General features: G+C 40.3%; 1 protein-coding gene across 1 annotated transcript in view; it reads right to left on the bottom strand.

Annotated features, from left to right (window-relative positions):
• Nucleotides 1–11,296, bottom strand: part of ALDH7A1 (aldehyde dehydrogenase 7 family member A1) — a 50,327-nt gene extending 39,031 nt beyond the window's left edge. Inside the window, exons 1-3 of the mRNA XM_037801706.1 lie at nt 11,051–11,296; nt 8,971–9,024; nt 7,980–8,045 (exon numbers count right to left, since the gene is read on the bottom strand). Of these exons, the coding sequence (XP_037657634.1) occupies nt 7,980–8,045; nt 8,971–9,024; nt 11,051–11,242 (312 nt within the window). The 5' untranslated portion in view covers nt 11,243–11,296. The remainder of the gene's footprint in view (nt 1–7,979; nt 8,046–8,970; nt 9,025–11,050) is intronic.
• Nucleotides 11,297–19,894: the final 8,598 nt, after the last annotated feature.

The following is a 19,894-nucleotide window of genomic DNA, read 5'->3' on the forward strand; positions in this document are numbered from 1 at the left end:
AATATATGGTGACTTAGAGTCTTAAAGAGCAGTGGTAGCAAAGGTGACAAAGACTTGGAGGGAAGTGTCAGGGTTTTTTGCAGGAGACGAAGACTATAGGTTGGGGCCTATAAATTTGAGATGTTTGAATGGAGATGCCAAATAGGGGTATGGATGGGTAAGGGATATTGGAGCTCAGAGGAAAGCCTGGATTAGAGATGGAAAACTGAATTGGTATATGGCACAGTGGTAACAAAGCCACAGAAACAGAAGGATCACCTAGGGAATATGGGGAGAAAAGAAAAAGTCCAGGAATGCAACCCAGAGGAACACAAATATGTAGCAGCCATGTAAAGAACACAACAGGAGAAGCCAAGGAGAAGATAACGAGGAAGAGAAAACCCAGAAAGAAATGTATTACAGCAGCCAAGAGCTACTCTGTTTCAAGAAGGAAAGACCATATTGAAAAGTTGTAGAGATGTTGTGTACAGTATGAAAAAGAGAATGGCCACTGGTTTGGGGAACATGGAGATTATTGGTTGTATGGGTTGATTGTGTCCCCCCAAAAGATAGTGAAGTCCTAACCCCAATACCTCAGAATGTGGCCTTATTTGGAAATAGGCTCATTATAGATGTATTTAGTTAAAATGAGGTCATACTAGAATATGGTAGGCCCTTAATCCAAAATAACTGGTGTCCTTATAAGAAGGGGAGAAGAGACACAAACAGACATGGAGAAGACAGCCATGTAAGGATGGAGGCAGAGAGTGGAGTGATACATCTACAAGCCAAGGGACACCAAGGATAGCCGGCAAACACCAGAAGCTAGAAAAGGCAAACAAGGATTCTCTCCTGCAGGTTTCAAAAGCAGCATAGCCCTACCAACACCTTGATTTCAGATTTCCAGCCTCCAAAAGTGAGAAAAGAAATGTCTGTTATTTTAAGCCACCTAATCTGCCTAGTTTGTGGTACATTGTTATGGCAGGAAACTAATACGTTGGTGATCCTGGCTAATAGTTCCGGTAAAATGGAGGGGTTAGAAAACTAAAGGGAATGGGCTTAAAAGTTGCTGAGGAAATTAATTAGTAAATTCAGTGTGCGTAAATAACTTTCTAGAAGTTCAACTGGTAAGAACAGAAATAAAGGCTTTTGTTGTCACTGCCCAAAATATTAATTAGCTTCCTAAATGTTCACCCTCTTCTCCCCCCCTTTCTCCAATCCCTCCTCTCCAGCCTTTAGGGAAATCTTTATAAAACACAACATCCTAAAAAAGCCTTCAAAGGCTCTCCAGTATCTTAGCAATAAAGCCTAAACCCCTAAATCTAACATTCATCAAATTCTCCTTTTCCATCTTTATCTCGATCTGTGACCAAGCTATCCTGGTCTCCCAAAATAACTCTTTTTTGTGCTCTCTTCTTCCCAAGGATAAGTATACAACCATGTGTTAGTTCAACTTTTCTGGAGGGCAGCTTGGCAATATATTAGCATTTAAAACATTTGATTAAGTAGTTCCACTTCTGGAAACTGAGCTTATAGACATTTGTAAAAGTACAAGTACAAGAATATGCATTACAGTGCTATTTCTAATGGAGAAAAATAGAACCCATCTCAATGTCCATAGCAAATGGTTAATTAATTGTGGAACAGTCATAAAATGGAATACTTCACACTCTGAAAAGAAAGAGGTAGATTTATAAAAAGGAAAGATGTTTAAGAGATATAATAGGATAATAAAAAAGTACAAAATAGATGTATACAATAACTCCACATTAGCTTAAATTGGGAGGAATATACACCAATCATCTGTTAACAGGAGAGATTTTAGGGCAGTAGAATTATTAACAGACTTTCATTCTTTACATTTAGCATGTCTGTAAGTCTGCCATTTTCATGATACATTCACTCTTTTAGAAACAGAGGGAACAAAAAAAATTTAAGGTTAAGTGAATCCGCCAGATCTTATATATTCCCTGGTACATGGTATAGTATTAATAATGTTTCAATTTAATTTAGCTGGCACATTTATAAGTTTAATCAAGACAGTTAATTTCATCTTAAAATGGCCTGTAAACATGGAGTTTTTACTTCAGATTCTTTATGTATTTTATCCAGTGCTTCAACAAATAATCTTTGCACTTTTTCTGTGTCAGATATGGTGATCATCTCCGAGGGTACTACTGTAAACAAGTCGGATACAATTCTTGCCCACCAGAGCTGAGAGTACAGCAGGATGGAAAAGACAGGAAACAGGCAATGATGATGGAGTGTGGTGAGTGCAGTGATGGGGGAGGTACAGTGTGCTCTCTGAGCACCCAAGTGTGTTAATTTAGCATTACATGGGGGTGAGGGAGTGGGAAGGAAGAAAGCATTTTAAAGAAGTTTAGAGTTTAGACCCAAGACCTAAAGCATGACTGGTGTTTGCCATGTGAAGAGATAGAGAAAGCAGAGGAAAAGAATGGAAGGGGAGGGGGCGCACCACATATGCAAAGGCCAAGAGGTAAGGGAATATGGTGCTGTTGAGAAACTGTAAGGAATTCAAAGATGCAGGAGAGGAAAGGGCCATAGTAACGATCCAAATTAACAGTGGAGAAATCACTAGAAGGCTTTAAACTGGGGGTGGGATGGGGGGGTGCGGGTATCAGAATGCATTTTAAAACATCACTCTAGCTGCTGTGTAGAAAATGGACTGGAGAGAGCAAGATGGACAGGAAGACCATTAGGCTGGGTGAGAGATGATGGCTGTCTGACTACAAATAGGGCACTAGAGATAAATGTAATTTAACATGTTCAAGATTTGGTCACTGGCTAGAGGATCACTAATTCCCGAACTTGACTGCAATGAGAAACTCTAACCACGGAACTTTTAAACAAACCACTGATGACCTACCAGACTCGATCTCAGGTAACTCAAGATCTGACTCATGAATTTTTTAAGCTTCCTGGGTGATTCTTAGGAGCAGCAAGGGTTGAGAAACCCAGGTTTAGATTTGGAGAGAGGAAAATGATGGAGGAGTAGGAAACAAGGAAGCCAGACATTTTTAAATGTGAGCTTGATTGGTCCTAGCATACAGGCCATCAACAGCCCCAGACCCTCCCGAAACGGGCAACAAGAGCCTTTACCCCTGCACACTTCACTAGTGAAGGCACATTTAGAATGAACATCAAAGAGTCATGTGAAAGGAAATAAGAGCATTGAGGGAAGTATTAGCTGGGCTTTTGGGGAAAAATACAGAGGCACCCAAATTAAAAGCTACCAGCTATCCATGATATCTTCATTCCATTCAAAGTGGCCCATTAACAGTTCCCAACCCTCAGAGTTAAAACAGACTCCAGCTCTTCCTATCCAAGATAAAGAAGAAAAATGAGGACGCAGAGGGGACGCAGAGGGACAGAAACAGGTGGCATTCTGGGCTAAAACTGGTTTGTGAAGAGAAGCAGCAGGGTCAGTATTCCCGACCAGGTTCTCTGTTGTCAGTTTTAATCAAGAAGAAGAAATCAGTTTTTATAAACTACCTTTCTATACGTTTATACTTTGTTTCCTTTTCCCTTAAGAGAAATATTCCCACAGAAAAATTCTAGGCTTAACTCAAATGAACTAAATGAAACAGTGGTTTGTCCCCACATATAAGAGAAGATTCCAAGAGGGAAAGCACATAGATCAGGAGAGAATCAAGCTTTGGTCTGCTTGTTTGAGGCACCAGCTGCCTCCAAGTCAACTGCCCTATTGGCAAGGGCCCCCGAAGCACAGTTAGCAACGGCTCTGCCTATTCCCTGAACTTTGAACTCAATTACTTAACTAAAATTCTCTAAGAAGGATCCCCAACTGGCTCCACCATTACCCAGGAAAGCAACTGGTTTCCACTTTGCACCTCAAGGATACTGGGAGGTCTAAACAGTACAAGAAGTGATGTTTTAGTTACTCCTCCAGGAAAGTAGGTAGAAAGCCAGGAACTGCATGGACTGGACACCGCAGAGCAATTTGACTTTGGGCATACTTCATACAACACTCATGAAAACGTGGAACTGCTGAGATCAGTGAAATCTGCAAGTTTTTGCGGCCAGGGGACCCGTGCCCCTCCCTCCCAGGCTCAGTCCTGTGGGAGGAGGGGCCGTCAGTGCTGGGAAGGAGAAGGGAGAACTGCAGTGGCAGCCCTTATCGGAAACTCATTCTACTGATCCAAACTCCAACCATAGACAGACTGAGACCAGACACCAGAGAATCTGAGAGCAGCCAGCCCAGCAGAGAGGAGACAGGCATAGCAAAAAACAGCAAGAAAAACTCAAAAATAAAACCAGAGGCTTTTTGGAGTTCTGATGAACATAGAAAGGGAAAGGGCAGAGCTCAGGCCCTGAGGCTCATATGCAAATCCCGAAGAAAAACTGATCTCTCTGCCCCCTGGAGCTTTCCTTAATGGCCTTAATTGCTTTGTCTCTTAGCATTTCAATAACCCATTAGATCTGCTAGGAGGGCCTTTTTTTTTCTATTTCTAAAACAATTACTCTAAGAAGCCCAATACAGAAAGCCTCAAAGACTTGCAATTTGGGCAGGTCAAGACAAGAGCAGAACCAAGAGAGCTCTGAGACAAAAGGCAATAATCCAGTGGCTGAGAAAATTCACTAAACACCACAACTTCCCAAGAAAAGGGGGGTGTCCGCTCACAGCCATCATCCTGGTAGACAGGAAACACTCCTGCCCGTCGCCAGCCCCATAACCCAGAGCTGCCCCAGACAACCCAGTGTGACGGAAGTGCTTCCAATAACACGCACACACCACAAAACTGGGCGTGGACATTAGCCTTCCCTGCACCCTCAGCTGGTTGTCCCAGAGTTGGGAAGGTGGAGCTGTGTGAATTAACAAAGCCCCATTCAGCCTCATTTCAGCAGACTGGGAGCCTCCCTACACAGCCCAGCAGCCCAGAACCACCCTGGGGGGATGTCACTCACCTGTGACATAGCACAGTCATCCCTCAACAGAGGACCAGGGGGTGCACGGCCTGGAAGAGGGACCCACTCGCAAGTCTCAGGGGCCATACGCCAATACCAAGGACTTGTGGGTCAGTGGCAGAGACAAACTGTGGCAGGACTGAACTGAAGGATTAGACTATTGCAGCAGCTTTAAAACTCCAGGAACACCAGGAAGATTTGATTGTTAGAGCCCCTCCCCCTCCCTGACTGCCCAGACACATGCCCCATATACAGGGCGGGCAACACCAACTACACACGCAAGCTTGGTACACCAATTGGACCCCACAAGACTCACTCCCCCACTCACCACAAAGGCAAAGCAGGGGAGAACTGGCTTGTGGAGAACAGGTGGCTCGTGGACGCCACCTGCTGGTTAGTTAGAGAAAGTGTACACCACGAAGCTGTAGATCTGATAAATTAGAGATAAGGACTTCAACTGGTCTACAAATCCTAAAAGAACCCTATCAAGTTAAGCAAATGCCAAGAGGCCAAAAACAACAGAAAATTCTAAAGCATATGAAAAAAACAGACGATACAGATAACACAAGCCCAAACACCCAAATCAAAAGATCAGAAGAGACACAGTCCCTAGAGCAACTAATCAAAGAACTAAAGATAAACAATGAGACCATAGTACGGGATACAAAGGATATCAAGAAGACCCTAGAAGATCATAAAGAAGACATTGCAAGACTAAATAAAAAAAATAGATGATCTTATGGAAATTAAACAGTATAAGAAGTATGAGAAGGGATGTTAGGTGCTGAGTATGGCATTACTGGATAAGAATGGACTGCCAAATGAGATCCTAAATGAAAAAATAGCAACAATGCAAAAGAGGACAGCACAATATAAAGAAAGACACCATAATGCCAACTCTCATCCCCTAGGGCAAAACAGACACAGATATTAAAAGCCCATCAGGGAAAAAAGATCCCAAATGCACACAGACTGTTTTTTCAGCCATAATTATATTGACCCCGGGTAAATACACACTGTGCCGGTTTGAATGTATTATGTCCCCCCAAAAAGCCATATTCTTTGATGCAATCTTGTGGGACAGACATAATAGTGGGGATTAAGTTGGAACATTTGGATTAGGTTGTTTGCATGGAGATGCACCCCACCCAACTGTAGAGGATAACTGATGGGATATTTCCATGGAGGCGTGGCCCCACCCTTTCGGGGTGGGCCTTGATCAGTGGAGCCATATAAATGAGCTGGCTCAAGGAGAGGAAACAGAGTGCAGCTGTGAGTGACATTTTGAAGAGGAGCAAGCTTGCTGGAGAGGAACGTACTAGGAGAAAGCCATTTTGAAACCAGAACTTCGGAGCAGACGCCAGCCACATGGCTTCCCAGCTAACAGAAGTTTTCCAGACACCATTGACCATCCTCCAGTGAAGGTACCCGATTACTTATGTGTTACCTTGGACACTTTATGGCCTTAAGGCTGTAACTGTGTAGCCAAATAAACCCCCTTTTTATAAAAGCCAATCCATCTCTGGTGTTTTGCATTCTGCAGCATTAGCAAACTAGAACACACACACAATAGATGTTTCTGGTCAAAAGACAATGTTAAGTTTCACTAGCATTCAAAAACACTACATTTATAGGAAAACAATGATTAAAGAAATTCTGGCAGAAAATGCACCAGAACATAACTCCAACAACTATAAGGGAATTAAATTTAATTATTTTATTAACTAAAACTTCCAATTTTTTAGCAAGGAATATGTGTTACTTTTATGATAAGGAAACAATAAAAGTTATTATTTATGAAACAAAATAAAAACACTACTTTGAATAACATTTTTCTACTCAGGTAGTATGAACCTTACTTAGCACACTGATTACCTTTGGAAGAGGTATTTTTCTGGTCAAGGATATTGATTACATATAATGGAACCCTGAGCCCAACTTACATACAGAGTGGGTTACATAAAATAGAGGAAAGGTGTTCCCCACGCTGTACACAGAGGTGGCCTCCTGGCTGGTATCAAAGCTGCATCCAACCAGAGATCTCCTAGGGAGTCTCCCCAGTCTCCCAGACCCCCACCCCCCACACCTCTTTGAAACAATGACTCAGAGAAAACATGGTGGCTCAGCAGTTCCAGAACCAGCATCAGTGCATGGTTTTATAACTCCATGTGTGGAGGCTTTCCATGTGCCAGACCCAACAGTAAGCACTTCAAATGGTTAACTCATTTAACCCTGGGGATAACCCCAGAAGGCAGGCACTCTAAATTTCCCCCTTTTACCAGTGAGACTAAGAACACTGAGGAGAAGATTTTTTGCCAGTGACAGGGTCCTATTATTCAATTAACCATGAGGGTATTCCTATAGTCCCACACCTAAAACCTCTGGGAATAGTCCAAAAGGCATATGGGCGACAGGAGAAATTGAGGCTATCCCTCATCTCCTTTACTCCTCTCCCCTCCCTCCTCAGTTGTCTCTGACCTGGGCCTTGAGAGCCTATGGGAAGCCCCACAGGGTAGCCTCTGTCCTCATCTATTGACAGGTCTGTGTGGCCCATCACAATTCTTACGTTTGCTCATTTAAGACAGAGACCAGGAAGGCAGAACAAGTCTCACAACTGAGACAGAGCCAAGGAACATGAGCCCCACGCTCTGCAAAAGAGATGTTGCTGCTGCTCTTTGGACCCCACAAACATCTGGCAGGAGGGAGGGAGGAAAAAGAGCAAATAAGTATTTTTAGCATGAATAGTAGTTCCCTTTCTATTTACTCAATTATAAGTTCAAGTAACTTCAGAGGAAAATAGTGTTCACAGCCTGAGTTTAACTACATTAGTCCAGAGTTTTAACCCTTTTTAAATTACTTATTTACTGAGCACTGAATACCAAAAAGGCACCAATCTAAGAGTACAGCAGAGAAGAGCAAAGCATCACAGCCCTCTAGGAGCTCACTTTTCAGCAAGGAGTCAGACTTTAAACTGTTTATCAGATACTTATCTCATTACAGTAGGTAATCACACCATGACATCTTCTCCAGCATTAGACAATAAAGAGCATACTTACATCCGCCCATATTTTCCATGCTTCTCTTGCTTTCTTTACAGTTTCTTCATAGTCTGCCACACTAGCCTAAATTAAGTATAAAGGGAAGAGAAAGAGAAAATGAAAGAAAAATGTTGGATATTCAGATATTTGGGGGGAAAAGAAAAAGGATGGCCTTTGGGTGTCCACATGGCAACACGGGACATGAGTCCTGGGGGTGAGCCTGGACCCAGCATTTTGAGATTGAGAGTCTTCTTGCCCAAAAGGGGAAAGCAAAATTAAACAAAATAAAGTTTCAATGGCTGACAAATTTCACATGGAGTCGAGAGGTTATTCTGGAGGTTATTCTTATGTGCCATACAAATATCCCTTTGTAATTTTTAGTGTATTGGAATAGCTAGGAGGAAATACCTTAAACTGTCAAACTGCAATCCAGGAGCCTTGATTCTTGAAGATGATTGTATAACTATATAGCTTACACAGTGTAACCGTTTGATTGTGAAAACCTGGTGGTTCACACTCCCTTTATCCAGTGTATGGACAGATGAGTAGAAAAAATTGGGACAAAAATTAAATGAAAAAGAATGGGATGAGGGAGATGGAATGTTTTAGGTGTTTTTACTTTTATTTTTATTTTCTTATTTTTTGGAGTAATGAGAATGTTCGAAAACTGATTGTGGTGATAAATGCACAACTATATGATGGTTCTGTGAACAACTGAGTGTACACTGTGATTCATTTGCACATCGAAGCTTGAGAAGCACTGCCTTAAATGGAGCAGTCCTTTCTACAGGTCATCTTCTCCAAGGCTCAAACATTCCCCATCCACCCAGAGTGGACCGCTCTTTTAGGCTTTATTGAAAGTCAGATGAAGAGGAAACATTATTTCCTTTGTGTTTGTAATTTTGTATCACTCTTGGTCCCTCTGAAATAAGACTGGCTTCTGCTTCCGAAGAAACCTCCCCGACTCCCTTAGGGTAGTTTGGAATTTAAAAAAAAAATTTACACTTACCTGTCGGACTCTTGCTATTGGTTCATTGTTAGCAGGACAATAGGTTGTAATAACCTTAAAACAAAAAGGAAAACAACCTTTGGAAGACAGTTTGGCAGTTTCTTACAAAGCTAAGCATAGGCTTGCCTTAATGCAGCAATCACACTCCTGGGTATTTACCCCAAGGATTTGAAAACTTATATCCACATAAAAATCTGCACATGAATGTTTATGGCAGCTTTATCACAGTTGCCAAAAACTGGAAGCAACCAATATGCCCTTCGATAGGTGAATGGAAGAACAATCTGGTACATTCATACAATGGAAGATTATTCAGTAATAAAAAGAAATATCAAGCCAAAAAAGACCTGGAGGAACCTTCACTGCTTGGTGAAGGAAGCCAGTCCAGAAAGGCTAAAACACTGTATGATTCCAACTATATGACATTCTGGAAAAGGCAAAAACTACAGAAACCGTAAAAATATCAGTGGCTGCCTTAGGTTCACCAAGATTGAAGAGGAGGGGTGAACAGTGGAGCAAGGGCATTTTTAAGGCAGTGAAACTTTTCTGTATGATACTGTAATGGTGGATACATAACATTACGCATTTGTCAAAACCCATAAAACTGCACAACACAAAGAGTGAACCATAATATAAACTATGGACTTTAGCTAATGTTAATTTATCAACACTCGTTCATCAATTATAACAAATGCACCCTTGTAAGGCCAACATGTTAATAATGAGGAAACTATATGTGTGGGCAGGTATACAGGAACTCTTTGTATTTAATTTTCAATTTTTCTGTAAAGGTAAACTGCTCTAAAAATAAAGTTTATAATTTTTTTTTCAAGGATGACTATCACATAAAAGAATCACCTCCAAATTGGGAGAACAGACCAAAGAAGGGGAAGACAAGCAGACATGGTGGGGAGGAGACAGATAAATATACAAACTTGGAAACTTCAGGTTAACTTCTGCAACAATTAAACCACTCTACAAAAGTCTACTGTCTTTCTTTTTCGACCTAAACATTCTGAATATCTTTTTTGCAAAGTCCACCCTTGTCACCTAAATACCAAGTATATAAACAGAAGTCTTTTTGTAACCAGGTATTTCCTTCTTATTTCCACTAACAACAAGCCAATTTGAGGAGTATACTTATCCTTTCTTCCCCTTACTCTACCCATTCTAGTCAGAAGATGAAGTAGCCAAGGATGGGAAACTGTGGGGAAGGCCTATGTCCACACAAACTGGAGAGGTCTCAGGTCAGTTAGACTGATAACCATAAGGGGAATTCAAGGCTTAGCTAAGAAGGCCTTCAGAAGAGGGTATTTTATCTAAGAACCTAATGATAAGATGTCAAGGGAAAAACAATGAAACTACTCATTACAGCAGGGTTTGTAAAAACTGAAAATCACCTTTGTCTCCTACCACCACAGAAAACCACAAGGAAGTTGTTTCCTCTAACAAAGAGGATCCATTACAAAAAAATTCGACAAATTTGTTGAATGTTCTGTAATACTTTCTTTAAAAACTTTCTTTTGTATGCAGCTCTTACAAAATTAGGGAGATAACCCTACTTTTCCATCTTAAACTATAAAATATTTTATTGGGCAATAACCATGTGCCAAGCACGGTACTTAGGCGCTGCACAAACAGAAATGCTGATGAACACTGCCCTGAAAGAAGCTCACAGCCAACAGGAGCTCAGCAAGTCCGAGCCTGCAAACCGCAAAGGATTTCAGGAAAGCAGACAACATAAAACTACACTGTTGAATGTTATCTGTAGCGCATTTCTCATCTGAAGAACAACAATAAAACTCAAGAGTACAGATTCCAGGACTCGGCCCTAAAGTTTTAAGCGTGGGAAGTTTAGCCCCCTACCAGCTCCATAAAGACACCGATTCTCCTATAGCATACAAGGACCTAAAATCTAAGAGTTGGCCTTTTTAAGGTACCCTACATGAGAAAACTTCTACCATGGAGCTTAAAAACTCCCATCCAATACAACCACCTACGGCTCCAGGGAAGAGATCCTTGGGCTCCGGGCCTCCTGGAGCGGACCCAGGGACGCAGACTTTCCGGGACCCCCGCGTACCTCTCCCCGGCCTCCCCAGCTTCCATTATACACGCCCTCGTTTTCCTCGCGGAGCCCCAGCTCCTTCAGCCAAGCATACTGGGGTTGACTGATCAGCAGCGTCGACATGAAGGCGACAGGCCTGTTCCAAAGTTCTGAGACCTTGCTTCTCTTGGTAACTCGCAGATATACCGAACACGGAAAACGCCACATACTGAGCACCCGACGCGCGGCGCGCCTGCGGCCAGAGGAGCGGCCGGAATAAAGCCCCGCCCCCCGCCACGCAGAGGTCATTGGCGCGGGAAGCCGGCCCCTCCCTCACGAGCACGCCCCTAGCCGCCGCCGCGCCTAGACCTGGTCTGGCGGAGCAGCTGGGTGCAGTAACCCGGCCTCCAACAACAGGGACACCAGAGGGTGGAAGCGAGAGGGCTACTGCCATCTGGTGAAAGACGCCGGGAATCGCGGCAACTGCTAGGAATTCTTTTCAGCAAAACATTGGCTTTAAAAAAATACTGGATGTTAGAGCAGGGCTTCTTCTCAAACTATAAGGAGCACGGAATCACCTGGCGATATTGTTAGATGCAGATTCTGATTCAGTCTGAGCTGGAGACAGAGATTCTGCCTTTCTAACTGGTTCCCAGGTGATGGTGACGCTGCGGGTCTATGGAGAAGCCAAGGTATTCGAGTGGGTTGGTTGGTTGGTTTGGTGGAGGTAGGGTTGTTTGTTGTCACTGCTTTGGTAAGTTACAAATTCGAGTTTTTCAATTAATGAAAATATTAAATAATTGTACTTCCTTCTAAATATCCTGCCTAGGTATATTCTTTTGTAGAGACAGTTTTGATCAATTTCCTAAATTTTCCATTTCTTGTATCTTCCTGAAATATCCTTTCCGCTCACCCTTACCATCTCCCAGCCCATTACCACAGTAACTGAGCCTACCCTATATGTGGGAAATACCAACATCTCAGTTTGCATTATTGGGCCATGAATTAAGTGTATTCACACACTCACAAATAAATTAAATTGATTAATAGGAATCTAAGTTATCTCCAATCTACTTTTTCATGGCCCTCTATATTGCAGACAAGCAAACTAAATCATTTAGGTTTCTATACAGAGCCTGTGCTTTCCTCCTGCTGTGTCTTTGCCCTTGCTGTTCCCTCCATTTGTGAAACTTTTCCTTCCATCTCTGTGTTCTGGGTGGAGCTTTATCTTCACCTATTTATAGCACAACTGATTTCAACAAACACTTGGCATGTATTGAGCACCACCTCTCAGGAACTGTACTAAGTGCTGGAAATATTGAATGTAATATTTTGTAAATGTGACTTTTTTTCCTATTAGACTCCAAGCCATTTGGGGCAAGAACAATTTCTGACCCATATTGCATTGCTTTCAGGCTCACCTCTAGTTACATGAATGAATGAACAAATGAGCCCATGAACATGTGTCCTCAAGAGTAGCAAGCACAGATACCATGTCCAGCATGGGTTGTCTCTATCAACAACTCAGCTACTGTCTTCCATCTACCCCTATAAATGAGGCAATAATTTCTTTAATATTAATTCTCAGGCATTTTTATTGGTTTGTCCTCACTTCCTATAAGCCAGCAAGATTCCCTGTACACTTATCCCTACACCATATCCTTCCTACCATCCTACATTTGATTCAACAAAATAAAGACATTTACAGGTGAACTAAATTTTAGGAACTGCATATAATGCCCTCAAGGACTGTTATCTTCCTTTTCCTCTTTGCTAAGTCAAGAAGAGAGAGGTTCATGGCCATCAGTCTAAACCAGTTCTGGAAAGCCAGGCACTAATATTGCCACATTGAAAGAGGAATTGCATCTTTCTTCCACCTCCTTTTTACAAACTTCACCTAGTCCCACCCAACAGGCATTCAGGAAAACAGGAGGAACATTTTTACTACTTCCCCATCCACTATCATGAATAATGAATTTTGATGGGGCAGAGATAGAATTAAATCAATCATATATATGAGAGCAATTTGAAAACTGCAAAGCCCTATAGAAATGTAAATGTACTGACTGAACTCAGGACACTTTGAACCAGTCCTGAATTAAGAATGGCAGAGTTTGCTTATGGCCAGTTCTTCTTGTCCAATGGCCTGTCAAAGACTTCATAGGATGATGATAAAGCAGGGACTCTGTAGTCTGTGCATAGGTACAAATAAATGACTTATGCTTGTGCTTAGGATATCCTCAATGAATTCTAGGTATCTTCATTTTTCTTCAAAGATAACTTGCCAGGAAAGAGAAGGATGTAACCCAAAGAGCCTGTTTGCCCCAAGGTAGCATTAAATTGGTGAAATCACCACACCCAGGGTTCCCTTTCCATTCTTGCAAACTCAGAACCTGATTTGTGGGTACATGGGGGAGTGACACTATTGCTCTGGGCAAATCATATTAATCATGCTTGCAAAAAAGGATACTGCATCCAGAATGCTGGCTTATTATTTAAGAGGGAAAACTGCCTTCAGAGAGGACCAACCATTTATATCCTCTAGTCACTCCATTTTCTCACAGTAGAGCAACTCCCTATGTGGTAGGACCCAGCTTTGTTTATCAAGATAGCTTTGAAATTGGGATGGGTTAGTTCTGGTCCGACTCAAGGCCATTCATTAATAAACAGTAGGGGCTGTCTTTAGTGATCATAAGACTCTGAAGTTGAAAACCCAGGTAAAGGGGTACAAATGAGGGTCATTCACAAGGTTTTTACAATCACAAAGGCACAGGATAAAAGCTTTATAGTTATAAGATCATTATCACAGATCAAGGCAACTGGATTAGAGTCCAGCCATTTTAGGTATTTCCTTCTGGCTATTATAATATACTAGAAAGTAAAAAGAAATATTTATATAATGATTCAGTAGTCATAATCATTTGTTAAATCCTAACTTCTCTGTTACATTTTCAACAATTGGTGCAGTATTAATTGGAAATATATATGCAAAAAAAGAGAGCTTTGGCCCTTACTTCAAACCAGTTACAATAATTAGCTCAAAATGGACCATAGACCTAAAAGGAAGAGCTAAAATTCCAAAACTTCTAGAGAAAAACATAGGAGAAAATCTTTGTTGTAGGGGGCTGTTCTGTGGACAGAAGGATGTTTAGCCACATCCCTGAGCTCTACCCACTAGACTCCAGTAGCACCCCCAAGTCATAACAATCAAAAATATCTCCAGACATTACCAAATGTCATCTGGGGAGCAAGTAGCCCCCAGGTGAGAAACTCTGGGTTAGTCAAAGAGTTCTTAGGTAGGACTCAAAAAGCATGAATCATAAAAGGAAAAATAATGGTAAATTGGACTCCTTTACATTAAAAAACTTTTGTTCTTCAAAAGGCACTGTTAAAAATATGAAAAGACAACCCAGAGACTTAGAAAATATAGATAGATAGTAGATCTGATAAAGGTCTTGTATCTAGCATATATAACTATATAGGGAATGCTTACAACTCAACAGTAAGAAAACAACCTGATTTTTTTTTTAAATGGGCAAAAATATAAACAGACTCTTCATCAAAGAAGATATACAAATGGTAAATAAGCCCATGAAAAGATGCTCAAGACCATTAGTCATTAGGGAGATGCAAATTAAAACCACAGTTAGATACTACTACATGTTCATTATAATGGCTCTTATTTAAAAGACTGACAATATCAAGTGCTGGTAAGGATATGGAGCAACTAGAATTCTCTTTCATTGCTGATTATTCTGTTTTGCTAATGCTGCCATTAGTCAAAATACCAGAAATGGATTGGCTTTTATACAGGGGGTTTATTTGGTTACAAAATTATAGTCCTAAGGCCATAAAAGTGTCCAAACAAGGGCATCAACAATAGGCTACCTTCACTGAAGAACAACAATGGTGTCTGGAAACCCTCTGTTAACTGCGAAGGCACAGGCACGTGGCTGGCTTCTGCTCCAGGGTTCTGCATTCAAAACAGCTTTCTCCCAGGACTTTCCTCTCTAGGCATCTGGGGATATTCTCTTAGTTTCTTCCAGGCAAACTCTGGGCTAGCAAAAGTCTGTTATCAATGGCCATCTGCAAAATTTCTCTCTCAACTGCAGCAAGGTCCTTCCATTTGTGAGTCTTTTATAGGACATCAGTGATTAAATCAAGACCCACACCGAATGGGCAGGGCCACACCTCCATGGAAACAATCCAATCAAAGGTATTACCCACAGTTGGGTGGGTCACATCTCCATGGAAACAACCCAATCCGAAGATTCCAAACTAATCAACACCACGTCTGCCCCCACAAGATTGCATTAAAGAACATGGCATTTTGGGGGACATAATACATCTAAACTGGCACACTGACTAAACACAAAATGGTACAACCACTATAGAACATATTTTTTGGCATTGCCTCCTTAAGTTACACATGCATTTACCACCCAACCAAGTAATGTCACACCTAGGTATTTACTCATGAGGAATGAAACATCTATCCACATAGACTTATACTTAAATGTTCATAACATATTTATTCATAATCACCAAAAACCAGAAACAACCAAATTGTCCATCAACTAAAAAATGAATAAGCAAATCATGTTATTTTCATACAATGAAATAGTATATAGCAATAAAAAAGACTGAACTAGTGATGTATACAACATGGATAAATCTCAAAAGCATTATGCTAAGTAAAAGAAGCCAGACACAGAAAACAACATACTGAGTAATTCCATTTATAGGACATTCTAGAAAGGGCAAAACTATAGTGAAATAAAGCAAATTTAGTGGTTGTCAGGAACCAGTGGGTTGTGAGGCAAAGGGGTAATAGAAATGTTCTATATCATAATTGTAGTGTTGGTTACATGACTCTATTCATTTGTTAAAACTAAGCAAATTGTACATTTAAAGTTTGTAAATTTTGTAAGTTATACTTCAATAAACTCAATTTATAAAACAAAATACTTAGGAATAAATTGAACAAAAGATGTTCAACTACACTAAAAACTTTAAACCATTGCTGAGAGAAATGAAATAAAATCAAATAAATGGAGATATGCCATGATCATGGATTGGAGATTCAATATTGTTAAGAACTCAGTTCTCCACAAATTGATCTGTAGATTCAATAAAATCTGGTATTCAATAAAATCCCAAACATAATCTCACCAGACTTTTTGTAAAAATAGAGATACTGAATCTAAAATATATATGTAAATGCAAAGGACCTAGATGATCCAAAACAATCTTGAAAAAGAAAAACAAAGTTGGAGGACATACAATACCTGAATTAAATGCTTAGAATAAAGCTACACTTTAATTACAGTGTGGTATTGCCCTAATGATAGACGAATAGTTCAATGGAACACAACAGAGGCCCCCGAAATAGTTTCATAATTATAGGGTCAAATGATTTTTTTTTTCCAAGTAAATTTTTTTTTATTAAATTCAGTTTTATTGAAATACATTCACACATCATACAATCATCCATGATATACAATCCACTGTTCACAGTATGATAACATAGTTATGCGTTCATCACCACAATCTATCTCTGAACATTTTCCTTACATCAGAAAGAACCAGAACAAGAATAAAAAATAAAAGTGAAAAAAGAACCCCCAAATCATCCCCCCATCCCATCCCATTTGTCCTTTAGTTTTTAATCCCCATTCCTCCACTCATCCATACACTAGCTAAAGGGGGTGTGATCCACAAGGTCTTCACAATCACACTGTCACCCCTTGTAATCTACATTATTATATAATTGTCTTCAGGAGTCCAGACTGCTGGGTTGGAGTTTGGTAGTTTCAGGTATTTACTTCTAGCTATTCCAATACATTAAAGCCTAAGAGGTGTTATCTATATAGTGCATAAGAATGTCCACCAGAGTGACCTCTCGACTCCGTTTGGAATCTCTCAGCCACTGAAACTATTTCGTCTCATTTTGCATCCCCCTTTTGGTCAAGAAGATACTCTCAGTCCCACGATGCCGGGTCCACATTCATCCCTGGGAGTCATACTCTGCGTTGCCAGGGAGATTTACACCCCTGGGAGTCGGGTCCCACGTAGGGGGGAGGGCAGCGAGTTCACCTGTTGAGATGGCTCAGTTAGAGAGAGAGAGGGCCACATCTGAGCAACAAAGAGGTACTCAGGGGGAGACTCTTAGGCACCCAAATGATTTTTTTTGACAGAGGCACCAAAGCTATCCAATAGGTGCTGGGATAACTGGACATTGATATGGAAAATAAATGAACTATGATCCCTTCATCACACCACATACACCATCCATTTGAGATACATCCACTTGTAAGGCACTGTGTATAAACACCAAAACTAAAACTATAAATCTTCTAGAATAGAAGGAGAGAATATTGGATTTGGGGGTAGGCAAAGTTTTCCTAGGCAAGACATAGAAAGCAAAAACCATAAAAATTCCGTAAGTTAGATTTCATCAAAATTAAATCTTCAAAAGGCACTTAAGAAAATGAATAGCAAGCCACTGACTAGGAAAATTTATTCACAAATACATTATCTGAAAAAGGGTTGGCATCCAGAATACATTAAAAATCTCCTACAAATCAAAAAGGACAAACACCCCAATTTTTAAAAAGGCAAAACCTAAACAAATACAAGATACACAAAACAAATATAAATAAATGTGGGGAATACATCACAGAAATACAGGGTAATGTAAATCAGTCATCAGGAAAATACAAATTAAAACCATGAGATACTATTTACCCACCAGAATGGCTAAAATTTAAAAGACTGGAAAAACCAAATGTTGGCGAGAATATGGGGCAAGCGAATTCTCATACATTGTTGGAAGGAATGTAAAAGGTTATGACCCCTTTGGTTAAAAACTGGAAATTTACTACAATAGTAAACATACATATTGCCCAGTAACTGCACTCCTAGGTTGTATCAGTCTGGGACTGCTCAGGAGAGAAAAACCATACAGTTAATTTGAACAGGAAAAATTTAATATCAAGTATTATTTCCTGAAACAGCTGATTGGAGTAACAACGTTTTGGCTAGTAAGATGTGAAGAGAATTATAAAGAATATAGGAATAGAAGATACAAAGAGCATCTACTACCCCTTGGATGGAGATGGCATCCACGGAAGAGGACCACCCCACAGCTGAGATCCAGACCTGGCAGGATCTGTGGGTCACTACATGGCAAAGTTGCTATGATGCCACCTAGTGGAACTTCCTTGAAATCTACTCTAGGATGCTGGGGGAGGTGTCTCATGGGAGACACTGCTATGAAATCAGCCAAAGGTGTTGTGCTGGCTATTGTGCACTGAAGGAGCTGGACACTGGGGAAGCTGTGAGTGCTGCAGGAGCCTTATAAATAAGTACATTAGAATTAGAAAGTAAAATCCTTTCCTCCTGCAATGGCTCTCCAGGTCTCTTTTTTGACAAAAGTTCAGTGCCAGCTAGCAAAGGGAAAATATTTAAAGAGCTCAGATTTCATTTTCACTGAGCAAGCAAAAAGGATGAATTTGGAGCTTAATAAATAAATTGATAACTGGCATTCAAATGTTTACCTAAAAAATGTGAAAGTAAATACCCACAAAAAGACACAAACAAGAATACCACCCCCCCACCAAAAGACACAAAAATCAGTAACTGTATCCATATTATATCCACATTAGCCCCAGGGAAACAGAACCGACAGAAAAAATATATATATATATATACATATATAAAATGTAAATATTAAGAGATTTATTATAGGAATTGTCTCACATGACTGTGGAAATGGGCAAGTCCAAATTCTTCAGGGCAGGCCACATACTGAGAACTTCGATCAAGGTTTTCGATGAATTCCCCAGGAGAAGCTGGCTCAGAGAATTAGAGATGGAAATTCTTCCTTCTGACTGCTGAAATCATCACTTCTCCTTTTAAGGCCTTCAAGTGATTGGATGAGACTTCTCTCATTGTTGAAGCAAACTTCTCAGTTGATTGTAGATATAATCAGCCATAGATGCAATAAAAAAACTGATGATTTAAATCCATGAAATATCTTTACAGTAACAATCAGACCAGTGCTTGCTTACCCAAACAACTGGACACCATAACCTAGCTAAGTTTACATATGAACTTAACCATCACAGCCCCAAACTGGAAACAGCTCAGATGTCCATCAACAGCAGAATGGATAAACTGGTATATTCACAGAATAGAATATTACTTAGCAATAAAAAGGAATAAACTATTGATGTCCATTTTGACAACGAATGTCAAAAATATTAAACTGAGTGAAAGAAGCTTTATCCATAAAAGTAGATATAGAATAATTCCATTTATATGAAGTTCTAGAACAAACCAAAACTAATCTATGAAGGGGTGGGGTAGGGATTTACTTAGAAGGGTCTTGATGGTCTGAATTGATGGTCATGTTCTGCATCTTGATAGGAGTTTCATTCACAGATGTATGCCTTTGTCAGAACTCATCAAAGATATGTAAATTTTCCTCAATTTATAAAAAGAACCACAAATAAATATTGAAAACTTGTTAATGATATGCATGCTGGAGTATTTAGGGGTGAAATGTACTCATAACTGCATCTTGCCTTTACAGCTTAAAAATAAAATGGAATGAAAGATGGCTACAGGGATGTATAGATAGATATCTGCTAAAGCAACCATACTCAAAAATCAATTGGTGGCAAATAGAGTCAAGAGGTCACTCTGGTGGGCATTCTTATGTACTATATAGATAGCCCTTTTTAGGTTTTAATGCACTGGAATAGCTAGAAGTAAATACCTGAAACTATCAAACTGCAACCCAGTAGCCTTGACTCTTGAAAATAATTGTATAGCAATGTAGCTTACAAGAGGTGACAGTGTGACTGTGAAAGCCTT

Source organism: Choloepus didactylus, chromosome 13 (genome assembly GCF_015220235.1).
Source record: "Choloepus didactylus isolate mChoDid1 chromosome 13, mChoDid1.pri, whole genome shotgun sequence".
In the NCBI taxonomy this organism is placed as follows: domain Eukaryota; kingdom Metazoa; phylum Chordata; class Mammalia; order Pilosa; family Megalonychidae; genus Choloepus; species Choloepus didactylus.